We start from the raw sequence: 22,074 nt of genomic DNA, 5'->3' as shown, positions 1-22,074 counted from the left end.
CATATGGACAATGGAGGCTATGATTTGTGTCAAATCGGGTCACCGAGTTTGGGTTGACCCATGACATGCGGGTCACGACCAAGTCAAAGGTTATCGGCTTCACTGCTTCAGTTTGGGCTTGAGTAGGATCATTTTCAATTATGGTCAATTGCAGGTCAAGTGTTGACGTGTCCTGGTTAATTCTAGGCCAATTGCTAACTGCTGTACCCGGGTACAGCCAACTCTGGCTGTACCCCCAAAAATGACGCGCTCATATTGTTTGTTCATTCTTGTCGACTGTTTGTTCTTTTTTATTGTACTGTTTGTTCATTCTTATTGTACTGTTTGTTCTTTCTTGTTGTACTGTTTGTTCATTTTTGTTGTACTGTTTGTTCTTTCATGTTGTTTTTTAAATTCATCATCAAATTTTCATAATTGTTGTATTTTTTGTTCTTTCTTCTAGAACTTTATGTTTTTTTTTAATATTGTTTGTTCTTTCTTGTCTATTTGTTTGTTTATAATAATCATATGGTTAATGTTCATAATTAAACTCTTTATTAATCTTTTATTATTTCTTTTTGTATTGTTTGTTCTTTCTTGTTGTACTGTTTGTTCTTTCTTGTTGTTTTTTAAATTCATTCATCAAACTTATTGTTGTATTGTTTGTTCTTTCATGTTGGCTTTAAAATTCATCATAAAATTGTTCATAATTATTGTATTGTTTGTTCTTTTTTCTGGAATTTTATGTTCTTTTTTATATTGTTTGTTATTTTTTGTTGAATTATTTGTTATTTTTTGTTTATTTTTTTGTTCATAATAATTATCTGCTTTATTGTTTGTTCTTTCTTGTTGTATTGTTTGTTCTTTCATGTTGGCTTTAAAATTCATAATGAAATTGTTCACTTCATTGGTCTTTTATGTTTTTACAAGCGCCTATATTGTTTATTTCCCAATAAATAAATGTTCATTTCCAAAATAGTAAATGTTCATTCCAAATAAATAAATAAATGTTCATTTCCGAAATAATAAATGTTCATTTTTGTAGTTTATTTCCAAATAAATAAATAAATGTTCATTTCCAAAATAGTAAATGTTCATTCCAAATAAATAAATAAATGTTCATTTCCGAAATAGTAAATGTTCATTTTTGTACCAGTATTTGTTCTTTCTTGTTGTATTGTTTGTTTTTTCATGTTGGCTTTAAAATTCATCATAAAATTGTTCATAATTGTTGTATTGGTTGTTCTTTTTTCTGGAATTTTATGTTCTTTTTTATATTGTTTGTTCTTTTTTGTTGAATTATTTGTTCTTTCTTGTTTATTTGTTTGTTCACAATAAATATATGGTTAATGTTCATAATGAAATTGTTCATTTCATTGGTCTTTTATGTTTTTACAAGCGCCTATATTGTTTATTTCCAAATAAATAAATAAATGTTCATTTCCAAAATAGTAAATGTTCATTCCAAATAACTAAATAAATGTTCTTTTTCGAAATAGTAAATGTTCATTTTTGTAGTTTATTTCCAAATAAATAAATAAATGTTCATTTCCAAAATAGTAAATGTTCATTCCAAATAAATAAATAAATGTTCATTTCCGAAATAGTAAATGTTCATTTTTGTACCAGTATATTAATGTTCATTTTAAACAACACAAAACGACATCGTTTTTGATGGGGGTACAGCCAGCTTTGGCTGTACCCGGGTATAGCCAAAAATTTGCGATTCTAGGCGGTCCAAGTTTGATCCGGGTCCTAAATGGACCAAGTTTGAAACTGTGTCAGGTTCTAAACGGGGTTGGGTTGGTCAAATTTGGGTCGGATAACCTCGGGTTGGTCAACTTCGGTAACTTGAGCAGGTCGATTTGGATTCACCCATTTTAGTTAAATCTCGGTTAGGTTCGATTCCAGTTTAGTTCCTTTCAAGTATCGGATAATTTTTTTGCTATATTTCTTATTGCTAAAATATTAATCTACATCTCTATGAGTTAATTTTTATGCTTAGAACATAAACAAAGCAATCAGCTAAGCTCAAAATTCCTTTCCCTTAACTGTATTCTGATATACAAAGTACCAAGTAATCAAAATTAAAGTCTCAAATGTAAAACATGTAAAATGATATTATGGTATATATATTTACAATCATGGTAATTATACGTACTTAAAAAATAAAGAAAAGTGAACTTTACTAAATTGGATTATAAATACAATATTTTATTTTGCATAAGAAAGAAAATACTAATAATAACTTACGCCCTGTTCTTTTGGACTTTTTTGCAGTTCCATTCAGTTCAGTTCAGTTCAGTTCAGCTCCATTAAGTTCAGTTCAGTTCAGCTCCATTCAGTTCAATTCAGTTCAATTCAGTTCAGTTCAGTTTCATTCAGTTCAATTCAGTTCAGTTCAAAAGAACGGATTCATCTTTCTTTGTGATTATTTTTATTCTTGATATTGCAATTAAAATTGACATTTATTACTTATATATATATACAGAGTAATAATTAGTATTATCGTTATTATTACTTAAATATTACTATTATTATATTAATATTATATGTAATTATTATTATTAATAAATAATTATGATTATTGTAGTTATAATTTATTATTATGAGTATTGTTATAAATATGAACATTATATTTATTATTTTATTATTAATTATTAATTATTAATTATTTTATTATTTTATTATTTATTATTATGAGTATTGTTATAAATATGAACATTATATTTATTATTTATTATTAATTATTTTATTATTTTTTATTTTTTATTTTTTATTATTTTTTATTATTTTTTATTTTTTATTTTTTATTATTTTTTATTATTTTTTATTTTTTATTTTTTATTATTTTTTATTTACTATTTACTATTTACTATTCAGTTCAACTCCATTCAGTTCAGCTCAGTTCAGCTCCATTAAATTCAGTCCAGTTCAGTTCAGCCAAATAAAGTTCAAAAAAACAGGGCCTTAATCTCTTTGTCCAAAGGCATAAAGTTTTAGGAGATAAATTGTTATATGTTTATCAAATATTATTTTATTGGAAAAGTAAATGTAAAATAAGATAATATGATACTCCGTATTAGTTTATTGAAAAGTAGATACTCCGTATGATAGAAGATCAAAAGATAAGAGAGTATATTTTTTTAATTGAAGGTGACAGAGTTTTTTACCGTAACTTTTTTGTAGCAGAAAGAGATGAGTATTAGAATAATTGTGGATACTTTCTCAATATAAAAGTGTAAAATGCTTTTGTCATTTGCATTTGCTACTTCAACTTTCTACCTAATGTCGATTACCAAAAACTGCACCTCGCAATCACATTGTTATGGCACACTCTGTACACTAGCAAAATTCTTTAATCCTCATTACATTGCTTTGTTAGTCTCAAACAATGATCAAATGTTTTGGCTTGCCTTATCGAGTGCAAGCAACTCTTGCACCAGTTTGGTTAACTTTCCAATATTTTCTTCGTGGATTTGAGGCCGAACCTTCTCTTTGTATCCAGAAGCATTCATCATCTTTTCTAGAGTCTCTTTTTGCCTGTACATTATCCAAAGTTTACAAAATCAAACAGCAAACTTAAGCATCATTCACAAGAGGTATTGCATTTTGTATCCCAAACACAAGCATGCAGCACTACTTGAACAATCAGTATCAATATCAGAATTAAATAAAGGGGAAAAGGCGAGAAACAAAAAAAATATGAAAAAAAGCTAAAACTGAGGAATGGAAACATTCAAGTATTATCAAACACACTCTCACCTCTTTGTTTCCTCCATCTTCTTCCTCAGCTTCTCACGCTCTCCTTCTACATTAATTGTTCCTTTAAGCTCGAGAAAAACACTGAGATGTGCGTTCACAACATCTCGGGAACATCTGGAAAGAGCAGCTTCATTCTCATTCACAATCTGCAATAACCCAGTTGTAAGATGACATTTTTATAAACAAAACCAGCAAGATTTAGCTTATGAAAGAAAATGCAGAGAAGTTCAAGTAGGAAAGCGTTCAATTGTTCAAACTCTTCAACCAGTAGACAGGAAGGAGAAATATTTCCCCCTGACATCCTGGGTCCAACTTTGTCTCAATTACCAGGATAAACATCAACATGAATCTCTATGTAAAGGTCCTTTTAAAGAGAAGATAACAAACACCTATTAGGCTCTGAGATATGGGCATGAGATAGATACACATATCAAATCAGCAGAAGATAATAAAGTTTTAGTTTTAGGCTGATTTAAACATGAAAAACCGGCTCCTTCCTCTATTTCTACTTTTTCTTGTACACAAACATTTATTTGTCCGATTATTCTCACTTCTATAGGTCCCACCTGTTCAAGAGGTCAAAAAATAGCACAAGGGAGATTTAATGTCACTTTCTATAATTTCAGCCTATTCGAAAGCCGGAGCATTTGAAAGACACGCGTCAAAAGGTCTCAAATCAGTCTTCTACTCGCCTTAGATCACTCTCTCTTTACGATATCCATTCCCATCGCTTTCCGATGGGATGATCTCATGTACAAGGACCCAAATGCAATACCACTGACACTGGGTGACCAACAATGTCTTGAAAACAGTCAAGAAAGGGAGGCTTGCCGTACCAGTTCAATTCGCCAAGATGGAAAATGCAGGTATCCAAAACCAGCAAAGCTTTCCATTGTCATGGGAACCAGGAATTCCAACTAATTCAGTCAGGGGGGTAAGCATATTTATGAAAATGTATAAAATGGGTCAATAAGTCCTGAGCATTTCAAGGTGCCATTTCTATTATGATCACTCCAGACTTCCGTTGTATTTCAAACTCTTAAGTAAACTTACCATGTGATATTAATTACGACCTGACCTGGTACTCTGGTAGTACAAAGCAGTAATAGTACCACTATAAGAGTAACCCTTCCAATCTCTAGACAATAATATGCTAATCGTTTTTTCTCCTATTTGGAACCATGCCACTAGGCCACAGTGGGGCGAGTTGAGGTATAAATAAAGGTTAGCGTGGCTTGTGCAACAAAGATTAAAAAACAGTTGAGACTTTAATACATCAATCCCCAAAGAAAGAGACAACTTTAATTTGGTTGATCAAGAAACATAACAAAGCACATGCAGAAAACAAGGGCTAACATCTGATTAGGAAGTTCATTAAAGCTTCCCATTCACAATAGATACCCACCTTTAAAGACGACAACGCTGCAAGAGTTAAAATTTCTAACTCATGACTCCGGACATTGTCTGCAACTTCTTCATTCAGGCAAACTGCAAAAGCTTGTTTCCTAAAAAAAAGAAAATTGCACAAGCATTAACTAATTAAAGAACAAGATAAAGATTATAAAGTTGGTGACAATCTGCAATTAAGTACTCCCTCCATCCCAAAAATGTTGCTTTGTACAGTTTTTAAAAAAGGAAGTAGAGAGAAGAAAGTGGAAGGACGAATGTGGGAACCAACTTCAGAGGATAAAAGTAGGAGAAAAAGTATGTCATAAATAGTACGCATCAACTACATTGAGATATCCCAAAAATAGTAGCAAGTAATTTAAAACAGAGGAAATACATAGTACAGTATTTAAAAGTGACAAGAAAAACCAATATATTAACTGAAGGAACGTATCACAAGTTAAGCTGTTTTGAATGCTTTATATAACTCATTCATTAACATATAGTTTATACGACGAGTCAGAACATATAACAAAAGGTCAACAGTTTTAAAAACATCAATGCAAAAGTAATCTCCAAACTCATACTTCACTCACTGAAGTCTTCAAAACATACAGCTTTATGACATGGACATAGGATGTATTGAAATTATACAAAGGCAAGTTATATGCAAGTGATAAACCTTAGTATTTTACTAGTATAATACTATAACAAAAAATAATATGGTTTTATCTTTACTTTAATTTCAAACCATAACCAATTGCCTGCAAATAAGCCTAGCGAATCATGTGGGATATGCTAGAGAACCTCAAATTCTGATGTATTTGCTAAGCATTGGCTCAAAGGAGAAAAGTATTTGTGGGGATTACAATATACTACTTTTAGGGCTTGAGAAAGAAGGCAGAGAGCAAAAAGGAGAGTTTGTCAGTAAGACAGTTATGAAGAGGGAGGAGGGAAATAAATCTTTGAGGGCTATAATAGAGAGACTGGAAGAATCGGGGAATTGATTTGTGATGTTTTAGTTTTCTTTGATAAAGTTACTTGAATGCCAGAATACATCCTTAATTTCAGTTGCTTTTCAGTTTATTAATCCTGTTTCTCTCTATCAATTTTCCTTCAATTTTCGATTTCCAAGCAGTATGCGAAGAATCAAGCTGATTTCCCAATGATGATATTATGCCCTTCGCTCCCCATTTTAACACTAAATTCTCAGAGAGACAGAGAATTAAGAGAGATTAGATGAGAGAATTAAAATAGAAATTAAGAAAATTGAAACGGGGCCAGACAAGCAGAAGATATGACTTTTGATGGAAATGGATGTAAAGTTCACCAATTAATCACTTACAGTCAAGTCAATCTTTTGAGAGGATTGCAATTTCCCAATTTAAACTAAATCATTACTTATATCAATGAAGCTATTATGCCCTTCACTCCCCCTTTTAACAATCACTTTCTCAGAGACTTAACAATACTCAAGGCTCTCCCTAACTTGGTGACATTTACCCTTATTTACCTTCCCCCAAAAGTGTAACTAACTCCGCAGCTGATTCACTTCCTTGCACTAATCCTTCCTTCTAGAATAAATGAGCATTACAGCAGGCCTACGATGGTTCTCTGTACAGTACTTGGTTGGTTCAGGTTTGTACTTAAACCAGTCAGTGTTGTGATATGCTTTGGTATGCAGAACAGGTAGGGGAACATCATTCGCTACGTAGTTTTGGTATATTAGTCTAAAAGTGTACCGTTTTACCAAGTACCAATTCGCACATTTTGGGTCGTGGTTCATGGAGGAGATTAGCGAATTAGGTAACACTAAGTTGACTTATTGAGTTATTGGTACTCAAATTGCTTTCTTTTTTCTTTTTCTTCTTTTTAAATTCTGAAGTTAATTGGCCACGGATGGCACAACCAGTACTAGATGGGAGAAGATATAAGGAAATGAGGAGCCCAGCCCAGAAGCAAACCTCAATCATTCAGATTTTAGACTGAAACCTCAGAAATTCACAAATCCACATTACCTCGACTATAAAGTCAAGGATGACAAGAATTTAACCCCCCAGCAGTCAACAACGGGAGGTTGGACCTCTAATAGCTCAAGCTCAAGTCAGTGCTCAACCATTGAGCTTCCACTTGATTTTCTTCCTTTGTTTCTTTTGAAACTTACCCAAAATTCTATTGCATTTAACAAATTATATGAAAGTAGAATGGCCCTCTCTGAACCCTATCTTAACAAACTTAAAACTTACTCAAAATTCTATTGCTTGACCCTTTTTACGCATTACTCCTTGTTACCCGCTCATGTTTTCATATCTCAATTTTCACTAAACTCTTTTATAGTTCGACAATATTCGACCTCATAGCAATCTGTTTTATGTTTTCAAGTCACAGATTTACCCTTTGAATTTAAAAGAAAAAAACTCAGAGCGTAATGGCAGCAAGTACCCCTGCTCTCTATCTACCGATTAAGTCCTCGACCAATTCCCCATACTGCCACCTTCTAGTGCAGTCAAAGATTGTAATAGTTTAGTGGATAAGCACCTTTCATCTAAGCTAGAGGTTGTAGACTTGTAGGTTAGAGTTTGTGTTAAGAATGTTTGTAATTTTTTCGTTGTATGAGAGTAACTCAACTGAAACTGCTGGAGTTATTGCAAGAGGGAGAGTGACATGTGGCGCTAGGACTCTAATTAATGTTTTCAAATAATAGATTACACATGCCGGTAAACAATTAGAGAAACAATTTTAAAAATACTAGAAAGGAGGATTGTGGTGTAGATATGTCCACATTTATATTTCACAATAAATAGTCAATGTATAAGACAGGCTTGTACAGATTATAAAGAGTTCCACATAATTTTCTAAAATCTTTATTAGTTATCACAAAAGTGTAGACACCTTGAAAGAACACTATTCCATCAACAAAAGAAGAAAAAGAAAGCAGAAAATTAGCTTAAATCACCTACCTTTCATTTCTTTCTTTAGCCGGCAATAATGACTTAAGATTCCTGAGAGATTTTACAGCAGACTCGATCAGCTCCATGTCCCGCTCGACATTTTCATTGGTCCAGGACTGCAATGTTGTGTTGCATAAGAAAGCAGTTCATCATAAAATCAGACACCAGGAATTCAGTGACAGAATGATAATACAAACAGGACAGAAGAAGCAACTGATTCTGAGAACTAATTTACAGGTAAGAAAGGATGCAACTAGTTATTAGTTAGGACCAAACTAAGAAGTCAATAATACATTAGACCTTACCAGTATAACAGACGGATACTCGCTTATCACAATAGATTCTTTTCTTAAAGAATCTCTCGGTTGAGGAAGTCTCTGCCATAACTCTTCTGTCACAAATGGCATAAATGGATGTAGTAATCGAAGCCCACTATCAAGGCATACCCATAATGCATCGCGAGCAAAACCTCTTGCAGAAACAAACGACTCATCACTGGAAAAATAGGGTTTTATCACTTCTATAAAAACATCACATAGTTGGAATTGCCACCACGAGTACACTGTAGTAGCAGCATCAGAGAACTCAGATGCCTCAAGTGATGAGACAGTTTTAGCAACAGCCTTGTTCAGGACAGAGAGTATCCACTGGCAACTGAATGGCATGACGCTGGGATTTACACTGGTTGGAGGAGAGTAATCATCTCCAAGTTTGCTCATAGCGAACCTGATAGCGTTCCACAGTTTATTGCACCATTGACGGTACCCAACAACCCGTTGAATATCCAAGTTTATTTTATCTGACTGAAGTAGAAAATATAATATCAGTAATCAAATAATAACATACTCCGTAATAAAATTCCCTTTAAATATAAATTTTAATATCTCGATTATGAATATGGCATTTTGCACAGACCTGAGCAGTATATGAAACAAGAGCAAAACGGAGAGCATCGGCACCACATTCTGGAATGCCATTAGGGAAGTCTCTCTTCTGTACATCTTTGGCTCTGGAAAGCTCACTGGGATCCAAGTTTCCTTCCTCCAGCCTCTTCTGAAGATCCTCTAATGATATCCCATTTATAACCTCAAGAGGGTCAACAACATTCCCTAATGATTTTGACATCTTACGCCCATGTGCATCACGGACCATAGGATGAAGATAAACCTGCAAAAGTTTGAATGATACTCATGATAGAGTCGGAAGATCGGAACAATAAACAAACACAATAAATCATGCCATTTCTGGGTAAAGCAGCAAGAGGTCAACCAGCTAATGATCAATACTCCCTCCGTTTCTAAATACTTGCAACAATTTGACTGACACACTCGCCAAGACACTAGTTCGACCTAATTATATGCAGTTACGTATTAGTGAAAACTACAAAAAGTTGATACCAAAAAATATACATTAAGGCTAATCCAACATATTACAAACTAACATTTGATTTTTATATATTAGTAAGAAAATAAGGTCAAAGTTAATGTATGAATAGTGCAAACGTCTTGAAATAGAGGGAGTACAACACAATTCCACCACACGTCATATGCAGACCCCTATAGATTCCCTATCATAACAAAGTAGCACAGCACTGAAATACAAACTCTGCCAATAGGCAAAAGAACAGGTAATAAGATAAGATCTAACCAAAAAAAACAAACGATATTCTTTAGAATGACACATATTCACATCAAACCAACCAATTTTCTAAATTCACATCTATTTATAATTATTACTAAAGTAAAGACCGTTGATGTCAAACTTGGACATGTGTCCCTTCCTCCTTCAAAATTTTCCCGCCAAAACTTACATAGACTTCTTGTTTTTTTCCCGGAGAGAAGCTAAATACTACTTTGGCTCAGAGTAAAATACAGTTGTCTACTCTCTCTTTCATTTCGGAATTAAAATGACCGTTCATTCCCTTTCTCCCTCTCCATGTCTTCTGATTCTTTTCACTTTTATTTTCCTCAAGCTGTCAGTCTATGTATGAAAGTTCAAGTTAAAATTTCTTTTGTGGGTCTTACAACATCAAACCTTTTCTTATTTTTAAATCTAACTGCTAATCTAAACTGTGGGGTCTTACAACATCAAAAGAAGATTAGAAGCACCGAATGCAAGTACTAGCTTCATTAAACCCAAACTGCTAAACATAGAGAGAATTCATGTCAACATGCAGCCATTAATATATAGCATAACTGTCCAATACGCACGACCTGAGAAACCAGGTTTACCTTTCTAAACGGCACATCACCTCCCAGTTTCATCCCCAACATCACCATCCGGGCAACCCAGAAAAAAAGGATGTCATGTCCAGTTTCAAGAACTGAAGTTGGATAGAAGATCTTCAAATCATCAGTCTCATCTGGCCAGCCCAAAACAGACAACGGAAAGAGACCAGAGGAAAACCAGGTATCCAAGACATCAGGATCTTGATTAATCTGAAACTTCTGACCAGAATATCTTCTGGTAGCCTCAGCAAGTGCCTCTTCTTCACTTCGACAGACTACCCAGTGGTCATTATAAGCACCCAGTTCCTTGAGTTGATCTTTCTCCAAAGTGACATACCAAGCAGGTATGCGGTGGCCCCACCAAAGCTGCCTTGAGATACACCAGTCACGAATATTTTCAAGCCATCTGCAAAATTCGACTTCATCCATTATGAAACATAGACACAAGAAAATCCGTAAAGAAAATAAATCTAGTGAAGTAAGAACAGCAGCAAAATAATCAATAATTTATATATCATCAGCTGCCAAAAAAAAAATTCATCATCAACAAGTTTCAGCTTCACCATGATACCAAAAGAAGAAGAATTTAAAACAAATACTTCCTCAATTCTATTTTATTTGCAACGTGTTGACTTTCACACTTGCCAATGCACAACTCTAACCATTATTATCTTTAAATATCTATTAGTAAAGATCATAACCAGAGTTGACATATTAACAATTGTTTTTATATATTAGCAAAAAAAATATGGTCATAGGAGTATGTGAACAGTAAAAAAGTTTAAACGTTGTGATTAAAAAAGAGTGGAACAGTTAAAAGCTTACTATTTTCCTTCACTTCCCTTTCTATCAATTCATAGAGATCATATAGTGCAATGCTTCCCTTTTCTATTTCTTGAGAAGAGAATTTGATACTTTACACACCTAGTTAAGTACTCCCTCCGGGTTTTTTTAATTGCATCACTTTGACTTTGGCACTATTCATATACTAAGTTTGACTTGAATTTTCTACCAATATATAATAATAATGTTATAATGTAAAATGTTGTTCGATTAGTCATAATACATATTTTCATACTATCAACTTTTTATAATTTTTACAAATAGAAAAATAGACATAATTTATGGTCAAATGATGTATTGGCAAGTGTGCCGGTCCAAGTGATGCAATTAAAAAATATAGAGGGAGTAATAGAGTATATTTTTGGGAATAGAGAAGTTTTGCAGGAGAAATAGATTACTAGAAAAGTTTAAAAGATTATAGGCCGTCTAAGTCGGACACAGAAAAAAGTGACTAATATATCATTTCCCAAACATAAAAAAGGTCATCATAACGCTGCGCCAAGGAAACAACAACAAACTGCTGCAGTCTGTACTCTGTAGATAGAGATCATGGTACCATTACCACCTCCATGGGCAATGACTCTGTAAGCATCTATAATCTTGACACAACACCAACATCTTAGAGAAGAAAATTTGGCATACCTTACCCACTGAGCTTCATATTCTTTTGGGATAATCTCAATCTTCCTGTTGTCATTATCCATAACAGCATCAAGAGCATCCTTGGCCATAGTGTTGCAGTTGACATACCACTGTGGTTTTATCAATGGTTCCACAACATCATTACTTCTTGAACAAATGCCAAGACGCATCTCATTGTCCTTAGCACCTCTATATATTCCCTGATATACATAGAACTCTAAGATAAGATATTAAAAAAAAAGTCAAAGTGCAATAAATGCATGAAGATAACAGTTGACACTGGAAAGGATTGTAAATCCAACTGAATGTGCTCAGCTCAATAAAAGTAACAAGAAAAGGATAAGAATCGCAAAAAGATAACTGAACAATAAAAATGAGCAAGCAGACGTCCAGTACTTAAAGAATACATCCAAAGAATAATAGCCATATTGCTTCATGTTTTAGTTTGAATGCGAACAAACTCTGACGTTCCACTCTCACAGGAAGACTTCAAAGAAGCGGATAAGAGAGCTGCTACAGTTAATTCCTTTTTAGAGTAGATTATAGATGAATGTGACATTGAAACACGAATGCTCGCAATAACACAATAATACATTGAAAACCAGTTTGCAAAATATGTTATTTGTAAGTTCTAAACTAGTAGTCCTTATCTCAGGTTTGGTTTTAACAAACTTAATACTTATACCTCCAACTTCTTGTACTGAGTAATAAAGAACAATCATAACATATGAAATATTAGCAATATCTTCACGTCAGATAAATTCAGATGTAGTGTACACAAATTTTTATTTTAGGAAGTAAAATACAATGAAGAACCTCACAGCCTACCTCTGACAAAATTAGACCTTAAAGAGATTGTAGCACATCAATCAACTAACAAAATGGCTGCTAGTGTCCACCATGGTCCATGGATATGTGTTTAGATGTCAAACTTGGCTTCTTTTTTTTGTGTGTGTGTGTGGGGCGGGGGGATGCAAATTTTTGGCCCAAAGAGAAAGCATTGAGTGTACGTACCCATGTTGGAAAAAGGGTACTTAGGTAGACACAGGGGAATGGCAAAGTCGGAGGGAAGGAAGGAAATAGTTTGATCAAAGCATTCAAAGAATATATGTAATAAGAAACAGTTAATTTTTACATGAATTTGATATATACCAATTTCAAATTAAATTTAAAACATAACAAAAAAGAAAAGAAAGAAAAGAGAAGAGGCATGACTAGATGAGGTTCTGACATCTTGAAACGAGAAATATGTCACCATTCTCGAAGAATCAAAAGCTCTAACATTTCACGCTTCCTGCTAAACAACAGCATCTCCCTTTCAGATCTAGAGTATTTAAATGGAAAAACAACATTAAGAAATTCGGTTGCTTTGCCTGCCGTAGAAGATGCTTGGGGTTTGATGAGAATGCAGGAGGTAAGTCAGATGAGATCATTCTTTCTTCTATTTTTCTCTGTTGGAAGGAGTGGGAATGTCCTTATGCATCTTACTTCCATTCCCTACACATACCATGAGAACTTTTTGTCTCCCATTTCCCAAAGGTTTTACTGGACCGAAAAACATCACTAGGACATTTCTATATGTATTTAATGGTTAATCAAATTTCCATTCTGGAAACATTTCAGATATGATAAATGCCGTGTCTCTGCAGTTTTAAAGCAACGTATGACATCAAGACGCAATGCAACCCTCAGTGCAATCAATTCCATTGTGTTCTGCCCATATTGCTACATAGCAGGCAGAGTGGCAGACACAGTTACAAACAAATAAATGAAAAACGATGAGAAGCATGAACCTCAGACATCAGGCCCAGTTCTAGAACAAGCTACCTGAGCGTGCTTGGTGTAAACAAGGCATTAATATAACACAAACTTCCCCAATTTTATACACATACATTAACACATCAATAGAAGAAGCGCTGATAAGCAAGTAAGAGATCGGAGTAACAGTACCTTCTCTTCCAACGCTTTAGTTACTGCTACACGAGCTTTGAATCTTGGCATTCCTGCAAATTCCGGGCCTCCATTGCTGTTTATGTTTCCATCATCTGTGAAGATGTTGATAAACTCCAGCTGGTGACGCTTGCCAACTTCAAAATCATTAGGATCATGGGCAGGCGTAATCTGCAAACGTGTGAAACAAAGCATTTCAAATTCACAGAGGGGGATACAGAAGATGTAGGTAGAAAACATAAGATGCAAAGACTTTCAAACCTTGACAGCACCAGTCCCGAATTTTGGATCAACAAGTATTGCATCACAAACAATTGGGATCCTTCTTCCATTAAAAGGATGCATGGCTAATTTTCCATGCAAATGCTTGTACCTGGTATCATCTGGATGTACAGCGATTGCTGTATCACCCAACATTGTTTCTACTCTAGTAGTGGCAACAACAATCTCACCAAGATTATCTTCTAATGGATACGCAAATGATGTCAAGACACCAAACTCCACTGGATCTTCATATCCAGGAACTTTTCTAACTTCCCTTCCTTTCAGATCAACATAGTCCACCTACAAATATCAAACATCTTCAGAAAACTGGCAGAGCATGTCCAACTTTTACATTACTAGTGAGAGAACAAACCTCGATATCAGATATTGCAGTTCTTAACACACAATCCCAGTTTACCAGTCGAAGATCCCTGCAAGCCAGCTACAAACTTAATGAAACAAAAAAAGAAGAGGGAAGAAATATTCATTCTGGTACATTTTCAAATAAATGAAATACCCCCAAAAGTACTGAGCTCATAGAAGGCTAGAGCTAAGATTTATTTAGATTTAAGCTGTTTAAATACCATCAACAGTCAACATTTAGCACAAACAAAAATGGTTCTTTAGAATTAAGTTCCCTAATCTCCAGTTGGATCACCCTTAGGTCTGACTATTAAACAGGTGATCCGATCTCCAATTATTAACCAAAGAAGTTCTTTATAACTCTAACATACACCTGTTATGAACTACATAAAGTTTGATAACATGGAATTGAAATTAAGGAAGAAGAAAGAGATTTAGTTTGATAATATGGAATTACAGGAAGTTAAAAGGATAGGCTATCAAGCATTTGAGTGGCCTGATTCACTCCCAAGAGCTAAACCCAAACTAAAATAACAACACAATACTCTGGATGCCTCTTCTTTCCCTGCTCTCCCTTATTTATAGAATTTCTGATTTTCTTTTCCCTCAAACTAACCTACTATCTTTCTCTCAAGGTACCAAGCTACCCTTAACAAACTAACTAATTATGCAATTCCTATACTACCCCTTCCTATTAGACTAGTTCTTTTGAAATTCCCACATTCAGCTCAGTGTTTTCTACATCAAGGCTAGTGGTTGATGGTTCAGCTCGAAACAACCACCACCACTTATCAGACAAAATGAGGAGCCAGAAATGCAGCATAGATGCCAAGTGAATCATCTAGTCAAACAAACCTATAAATAAGGCCCTCATTGTACAGCCTCACAAATGCTTCTGTTACTGCCTTTGATCGTTTCTCGTCCATTGTGAAACACTGAAGACAGTAGAAAAGATAACCAAAATGAACACACATTATTATATTAATTGCATTACACAAAAGAAAATCAGAAAACAAATTACACCGTACCTCTCTGGACCAATCCATGGATGCACCAAGTCGACGCTGCTGCTTCAAGATTTTTCCACCATACTCATTTTTCCAATTCCAAACCTTTTGTAACAAAAGAATAAAGAAAGAACAAATGTTCACCCTGATTCATATGGATAGCTGTACTATTTAGATGGAAAAAATGTGAAGGAATCTCACTTCTGAGATGAAGTTTTCTCGGCCAAGATCATGCCTGGTCAGTTTTCTTTCACGCATAATTTTTTTTTCGACAACCACCTGCAAAAGTTAACAAATCAAAATAGTCAAGCTTCGTCAAAAACATGAAGACCATACAACCTCAGAGGTTTAAACTATGAAGTTGTGCACCAAATTTAACCTGTGTTGCTATCCCGGCATGATCCATTCCAGGAACCCACAATGTATTGTAACCAGACATTCTCCGCCAGCGAATCATTGTGTCCTGCATACAATTAGGTTACTCCTTATTTGACAAACCACAGCATTGACAAGTCTCCCATACAAATTAGAAAACCACGTAGAGACATGAAAGATATGAAAGCCAAACCTCAATTGCACCAGTAAGAGCATGACCAATATGAAGCGCCCCCGTAACGTTTGGCGGTGGAAGAACCTGCAAAACACAAAAACAAATCAATGATGTTCCAAAATTAAGTTTCCAAAAAAAGAAATATCAACGTTGGTTAGTCTAACTAAGGGAGACAATTGAACACGCTCACAATTGTAAAATGTGGTTTAGAGCTACTAGGCTCTGCCACAAAAAATCCAGAGTTTTCCCACCAAGCATACCATCTGCACCAACAATTCCAGAAGACATGTCAGTGCAAGATACAAACTAAACTTATTTAGCTGAAGCTTTCAAAATTTGTTACTTACGATTTCTCCACTGCGGTAGGAGAATACTGTTTTGCCATCAAATCCGAAAGTTTCTTTTTCTCGCCTATTGAGGTCTCAGGGTCTAAAAAGTTCACGAGATCCTCCTCTTTTTCATTCTTAATCTTTCTTTCATTTTTCTGAGTTTTTTGAGACGCGGTGTTGTTTGCTTGTTGTTTCTAACACAATTGAATTGCATGATTAAGAAGATTAGTGAAGTAAATTTACTACAAACATGTATGAACTTCACACCTAGTCCCTTGAAAGTTACAAAAACTGTATACCTGAAGTTCGGCAGCTTTTGCTTTGATCGCAGCTTTCTGTTTCTTCAATTCTTTTTCTTTAGCCTTCTCTTCTTTCTTCTTCTTCCTCTCAACTTCTTCAGCCGAAAGAGGGGCAGAATCCTGCCAGGGAAAAAGGATAATTAGACATAAAACAACACCAAAACAAAGCCAACAAAGAACCCAACAGAATATATTTAACAATTTATCAAAACATGATAGAAAAAGGAGTGAAACAGATGTATTTCCAAACTCTTGCACTTTCTGTTTATTCAACTACATGAAAGCATTTTAGAGTGTGGAAATCATTACGACTTCTAGTAAACCCTCATAGTAGAGAAATAAAATAAATTAATCAACTTCCACAGAAGAGTCTCTAACTCCCTATCTTCAATGATCTCTAAAATTCATTCTTAGGAAGCAAATAACTCGAAGAAGAGCAAGTTTGTCTGAACTAGTATAGACTAGGGGTTAAAATCACAAAAAAAATCTTCACATAACTCCTCTATAACCTATCAGTCATCAATGAAACAACCGAATTATCTACAAAACATTGATTAACAGAATCATGTACAGAAGAAAGAAAACATCTGAACACCAAAACAAACCAGCCGCGATTAAAATGTATATACAAATTATTATTTCCGGAATCAGGCAGTCCATACAGAATTCAAAAGGACTATGATTTTCAGTAGAATTATGAAGTGGGTATTGACTAATTAGACATAAAAACAACACCAAAACAAACCCAATAGAAATTAGAAATCAAAATCAACACGATTTGGGTCTAATACAATTAAAATTAACAGAAATTCCACACAAAAAATTGATACAAACTAGAAAAGTGAAGGAAATAGACGAGGCAAATAAGCTATACACTGTCGTCAACACTGCGATTAACAGCGTCAGGGGAGGAGAGTTGGTCCGACATTGGAACCCAGAATGTCAGGGACGCCGGCGACTAGAAATGGCGATACAGAATACTGGTGTTTTGTTTAATGCTGGTTGAGAGGAATCAGATTCCTTCCGATTAACAACTGATATTTCATGAAATACCCCAAGTTTTAAAATGGCGATTCCTTCCGATTAACAACGGATATTTCATGAAATACCCCGAGTTTTGAAGTAATTCATCAAATGGCCATCAAGTTTCAATAATTCACCAAATACCCCTGGCAATTGACTTAATACGCAAAATACCCTTACTGATAACGGTCCGTTAGTCCGTCGTTAGCCTAGTTTCATAATTCACCAAATACCACTACTATTAAACTTATTTCACCAAATGCCCCAAACTTAAAATTAGTTATTCTGATGTTCCAACGGCTAGTTTTTTCGTTTGAAAATTAGATGTTGGTCTTGCTTGGCTATAAAAACCAATTTTCTGAATGTTTCTTGTAATTTAGATATTGTTTTGCTTTGCTTTGCTAATTTCATTAGATTTGTGTCATGAGTTTTGTTTATCATCCACACTCAATGAGTCCACATATATTAGAGTACCTAACCAATTTTGCTATTGTGGTAGGAAATTTGTCATCCGAAGCTCCGATACAACACTCAATCCACAAAGGTTGTACTACAAGTGTGATCCTTGCAACAATCTGAGATGGTGCAAGGGAGTAGTTGAGCAAGAAAACACGGGGCAGCAGCATGAAGGACAATACAGGGGAAGCTTAGACGAAGGAGAAAGTACTGAAAATAGGGGAAACAGTAAGATGCAATAGGACTTGAAGCAAATGAAGAAAAGGCTTATATTGTAATGTCAATACAAGGCATCTTACTTTGATTTTGAAATGAAGAAAGGCTAATCCTATTTATGTCATGGTTTGGGATGGACAGGCAAAACTTAGGACTCAGGAGAGCACGCAAGTACCTTTAGCAAAGAAAGGTAAGGACTTCAGAGAACTCTTAGCAAATAAATTGGGAGGCAACCAACATGTGAAAGAAGTCCGAGGGCAGGGTCTTATTATTGGTATAGAGTTGGATGTACAAGTCAGCCCGCTAGTTGATGCTTGTCGAAATTCAGGAATGTTAAATTGTTAATATTAACTGCTGGAAAAGAAAAATAGTGAGATTGGTTCCTCCACTGACCATATTAGAACAGGAGCTCGAAACAGGTTCTGAGATTCTCCTCAAGTGTTTCCCGTCCCTGGGTTAAAGCAGTTGAGTTGAATTTGTGTACGATGAGTCGATGCTTGTCAAATTTCCTTGAGACATCAATTGATCCAAAGCTCATAATTGGCATCGTAGCTATAAATCAGGAATAAGTTTTCCTAATAGCTTCTCTTTGGATTATGCCTTGGGTTTAATGTACAAATTGTCATTTCAAGATATCCCACTCGTTAATAAGAACATTGATTTTCTTTGATGCTTTGATTCTTTTCATAAGTATCTTTCTCCCTTATTGTAAGGCTTAGTTTGTTATTTTGATTCCTATAAATTGCGTAGCTTTGTATTGAGTGGAACACACAATCAACATTATTATTTCCTCTTCTTACTACGTTTTTTCATAATTAGCCTTTAGATATTATCACGACTTTAGTGGATCAAGAAGGCATAAGCAACGACTAATTTTCAAACGAAAAAACTAGCCGTTGGAACATCAGAATAACTACTTTTAAGTTTGGGGCATTAATTTGGTGATATAAGTTTAATAATAGGGGTATTTGGTGAAATAAATTTAAAAAAGGGGCATTTGGTGAATTATGAAACTAGGCTAACGGCGGAGTAACGGACCGTTATCAGTAAGGATATTTTGGGCATTAAGTCAATTGTCAGGGGTATTTGGTGAATTATTGAAACTTGATGGGCATTTGGTGAATTACTTCAAAACTCGGGGGTATTTCATGAAATATCCGTTTTAATTTTCACCAAAACCTCCTCCTCTTCCCTGTTTTCACAAAAGCGCTTTCTCTTCTTTCTCACATTTCTTTCTGCAATTTCTCTCTCCTCAATTTCAAATGTAATTTCCCTCATCTCTTTGCAATGCCCCGAAAGCTAGAGGAGGTACTACGATCGGAGGTCTAATAAGCCTCTTGAAGTTCAAAATTTCAGATGTTTGGTAAGGTAAATTGAGGTCGATTTTCATCTTAATATTTCCTAATTTTGCATTTGTTTTAGTTACATTTCCTAATTTTAGTCAAAATTTCAAACTCATGTTGTTGATATCAATGTGTTTCTGTGTTTAAGTTTTCCCATTGACGTTTTAGTTGATTTTAATAATGTTTTTTGATTGACTTCGTGTTCTAACCACGATTTAGGTGAAGGAAATAATGCCCTTGGTCCAAGTATGCATATAATATTAAGTCTAATAAATGCGGTTCAGTATTAATTAACAAGATAATAATTCAGTGAGATCAAGTGAGCTGAATGCCTAGCTAGAGGCCGCTTCAGTTCAAGTGGAATTAATTATATTAATCCACAACTTACTCTTGAATGAACCCGTAGGGTCACACAAATAGTACGTAAACGGATCAAGTATTTAATGGCATTAAATACTCCATCTATGGATATTCGGAATCGACGGATCTTGGTTCCAGTGGGAGCTGAGATCGTCAAAGGCAAGAAATGAATACTCCGGAAACGATGATATTGCCGAAAACGGAAATATGGATCGCATCGGAAATATAAATATTATCCAAGTCGTAGATGTTGCCGGAAAGGGAAACATGGTACGTATCGGAAAATATTATCGGAAATGGAATTATTGCCGGAATCGGAAATATTGCCGGAAACGGAAATATTGTCAGAATCGGAAATATTATCGGAATCGGAAAATAATTCCGGAAACGGAAATATTAAATATTTGTTCGAAACGGAAATTAATTCCGGAATCGAAAATATTAAATATTGTTCGTATCGGAAATAAATTCCGGAATCGGGAATTTAATCGGAAGCGTATCGTACGAATTAGCATCGGACGAGGCCTGCCAGACGAAGGCCCAGCACGAAGCCGGGCCATCGCCCAGCAAGCCAGCGCGCCACACGAACAGCCAAGGCCACGCCAGGTCCAGCGCAAGGCCAGGCCCAGCAGGCCGTGGCAGCGCGCGCAGCTGTGAGTAGTGGGCTGCCAGCATTGCTGCTGCTCGCGTGGGCTTGTAGCTAGCGTGGGCCGAGCGGCCGTGTGGGCTGTGCGCGGGCATGGCCTGCATGCTTGCGGGTCATGCTCGTGTAGAGTTTGTGTTCACATACGAAACCTAAAGCGTATAGGATTTGTTTAATGATTAAATTCCTAATCCTAAAAGATAAATTAATTAAATAAGAGTTCTACTAGGATTCTAATTTAATTAATTCGTATCCTAGTAGGATTCGGTTACTTATTCCATGGCCTATAAATATGAGTTAAGGGCTCATAATTTATACAGATAATTTTCAAGTATTCAAACAATAAAAAGCTGAGATTTTTAAGTAGAAAAATCAGCCATATTCTTGCCCTATTAGCCAAAAATATATAGTACCTTAAGGGCGATTCTAGTTGGTCAATCTTAAGGTGGATCAGGACGTGTTGTGGAATATCTACGGAGGGACGACACTTGGAGTCCTAAAGACTTGTTCTTGTTCGGTTCGGGCGCAGCTAGGGAGGGCACACTACAAAGTGTATGCATCTGAATTATGCTAAATGATTCTGTGTAAATAATATGTTTCCTGGCTTTATGGTTTTTCCGCATGATTTATGTTTATTCATATGTATCATAACTTAACATTAGGGTCTTATTTACTCAATCACAAAATTAGGGTTTAGATGTATAATAATAATTTTCATATTTTTTGCACTTTGTTACGTTCGATTTTGCAGTGTGCTGGTCTGATAAGATGTTTTAATGCTAATATTTTAGTTTCAATGTGTAGAATTGATGAAATTGTAAATGTTCATAATTATAAGGGTAGCTCTTCCATCCATAATTCTGCAACAAAGGTCAGTATGCTAAAATTTTAGTTACTAATGTAAAATGATTTTATTATAGTTATTATTGAAGTTTCTTTTTGCATAGAGGTTACTTTGTCTACTTTGAAACAATTTTTCAGTTTTAAGGGTGACTATTCAACCATAAGGGTCACTATATAGGTTGTAATAGATTGAATCTGTGTTTTCTTTTTAAGGTTACTTTTCTAGTTGATGATACGTTTTGTTGATATATTTGCACAATCTTAGCATTCCCGATTTGCGTTTGTTGGGCACTTGGGCCTATTCGTTTGAATGGTAGCGGGATAAGGAGTTTATATGCTTAAAATTTTCTTCTGAGTAGGGTGGTATGATTCTTGAATCTTAATTTATGCTTAGTGAGTTAATGCCTAGTGCGTCATTGACAAGAGGTATTGCTACCCTTCCTCACTTTTATGTTTGTTTATGCGTTTGTTTTATTGTTAAGCAATTTAGCTTTAGGTAACGAGTAATAGTTCTGAAGTCTATTAGCTCAATTGGTAGATCTATGTGCAATTGCACAATGGTGTAGGTTCGGATCCTACATAGGCTATCAAAGAATAACTGTATGTTAAAAGTGAACTTCAAGAGGGTAATTTA

General features: G+C 35.0%; 1 protein-coding gene across 1 annotated transcript; it reads right to left on the bottom strand.

The window, feature by feature from the left end:
* Window positions 1-3,111: 3,111 nt before the first annotated feature.
* Window positions 3,112-17,685, bottom strand: LOC110805082 (valine--tRNA ligase, mitochondrial 1). The gene is made up of 20 exons (XM_022010685.2): window positions 17,431-17,685; window positions 16,557-16,676; window positions 16,276-16,451; window positions 16,119-16,191; window positions 15,947-16,012; window positions 15,758-15,841; window positions 15,580-15,657; window positions 15,400-15,483; window positions 15,227-15,306; window positions 14,382-14,439; window positions 14,006-14,308; window positions 13,745-13,915; window positions 11,795-11,994; window positions 10,313-10,715; window positions 8,997-9,248; window positions 8,387-8,884; window positions 8,091-8,197; window positions 5,150-5,249; window positions 3,745-3,890; window positions 3,112-3,522 (listed from the first exon to the last, which is right to left on the bottom strand). The coding sequence occupies exons 1-20, from the start codon at window positions 17,482-17,484 to the stop codon at window positions 3,378-3,380; spliced, it is 3,198 nt and encodes a 1,065-aa protein (XP_021866377.2). The 5' UTR covers window positions 17,485-17,685; the 3' UTR covers window positions 3,112-3,377.
* Between the last annotated feature and the right edge of the window lie 4,389 nt (window positions 17,686-22,074).

The sequence above is a fragment of the Spinacia oleracea genome, chromosome 1 (genome assembly GCF_020520425.1).
Source record: "Spinacia oleracea cultivar Varoflay chromosome 1, BTI_SOV_V1, whole genome shotgun sequence".
In the NCBI taxonomy this organism is placed as follows: Eukaryota; Viridiplantae; Streptophyta; class Magnoliopsida; order Caryophyllales; family Amaranthaceae; genus Spinacia; species Spinacia oleracea.
The sequence above is the reverse complement of the archived record's forward strand: the minus strand, read 5'-3'. Positions and strand labels throughout refer to the sequence as shown.

What these genes read in the sequence shown, in the direction of transcription:
- LOC110805082 (XM_022010685.2), bottom strand. Translation starts at nt 17,484, where the DNA reads ATGTCGGACCAACTCTCCTCCCCTGACGCTGTTAATCGCAGTGTTGAC. An exon ending in ATGCCGGGATAGCAACACAG is followed by an intron (nt 15,658 to 15,757) that starts GTTAAATTTGGT and finishes TAACTTTTGCAG; the next exon opens with GTGGTTGTCGAAAAAAAAAT. An exon ending in TTGTTTCATATACTGCTCAG is followed by an intron (nt 8,885 to 8,996) that starts GTCTGTGCAAAA and finishes TTTCTACTTCAG; the next exon opens with TCAGATAAAATAAACTTGGA.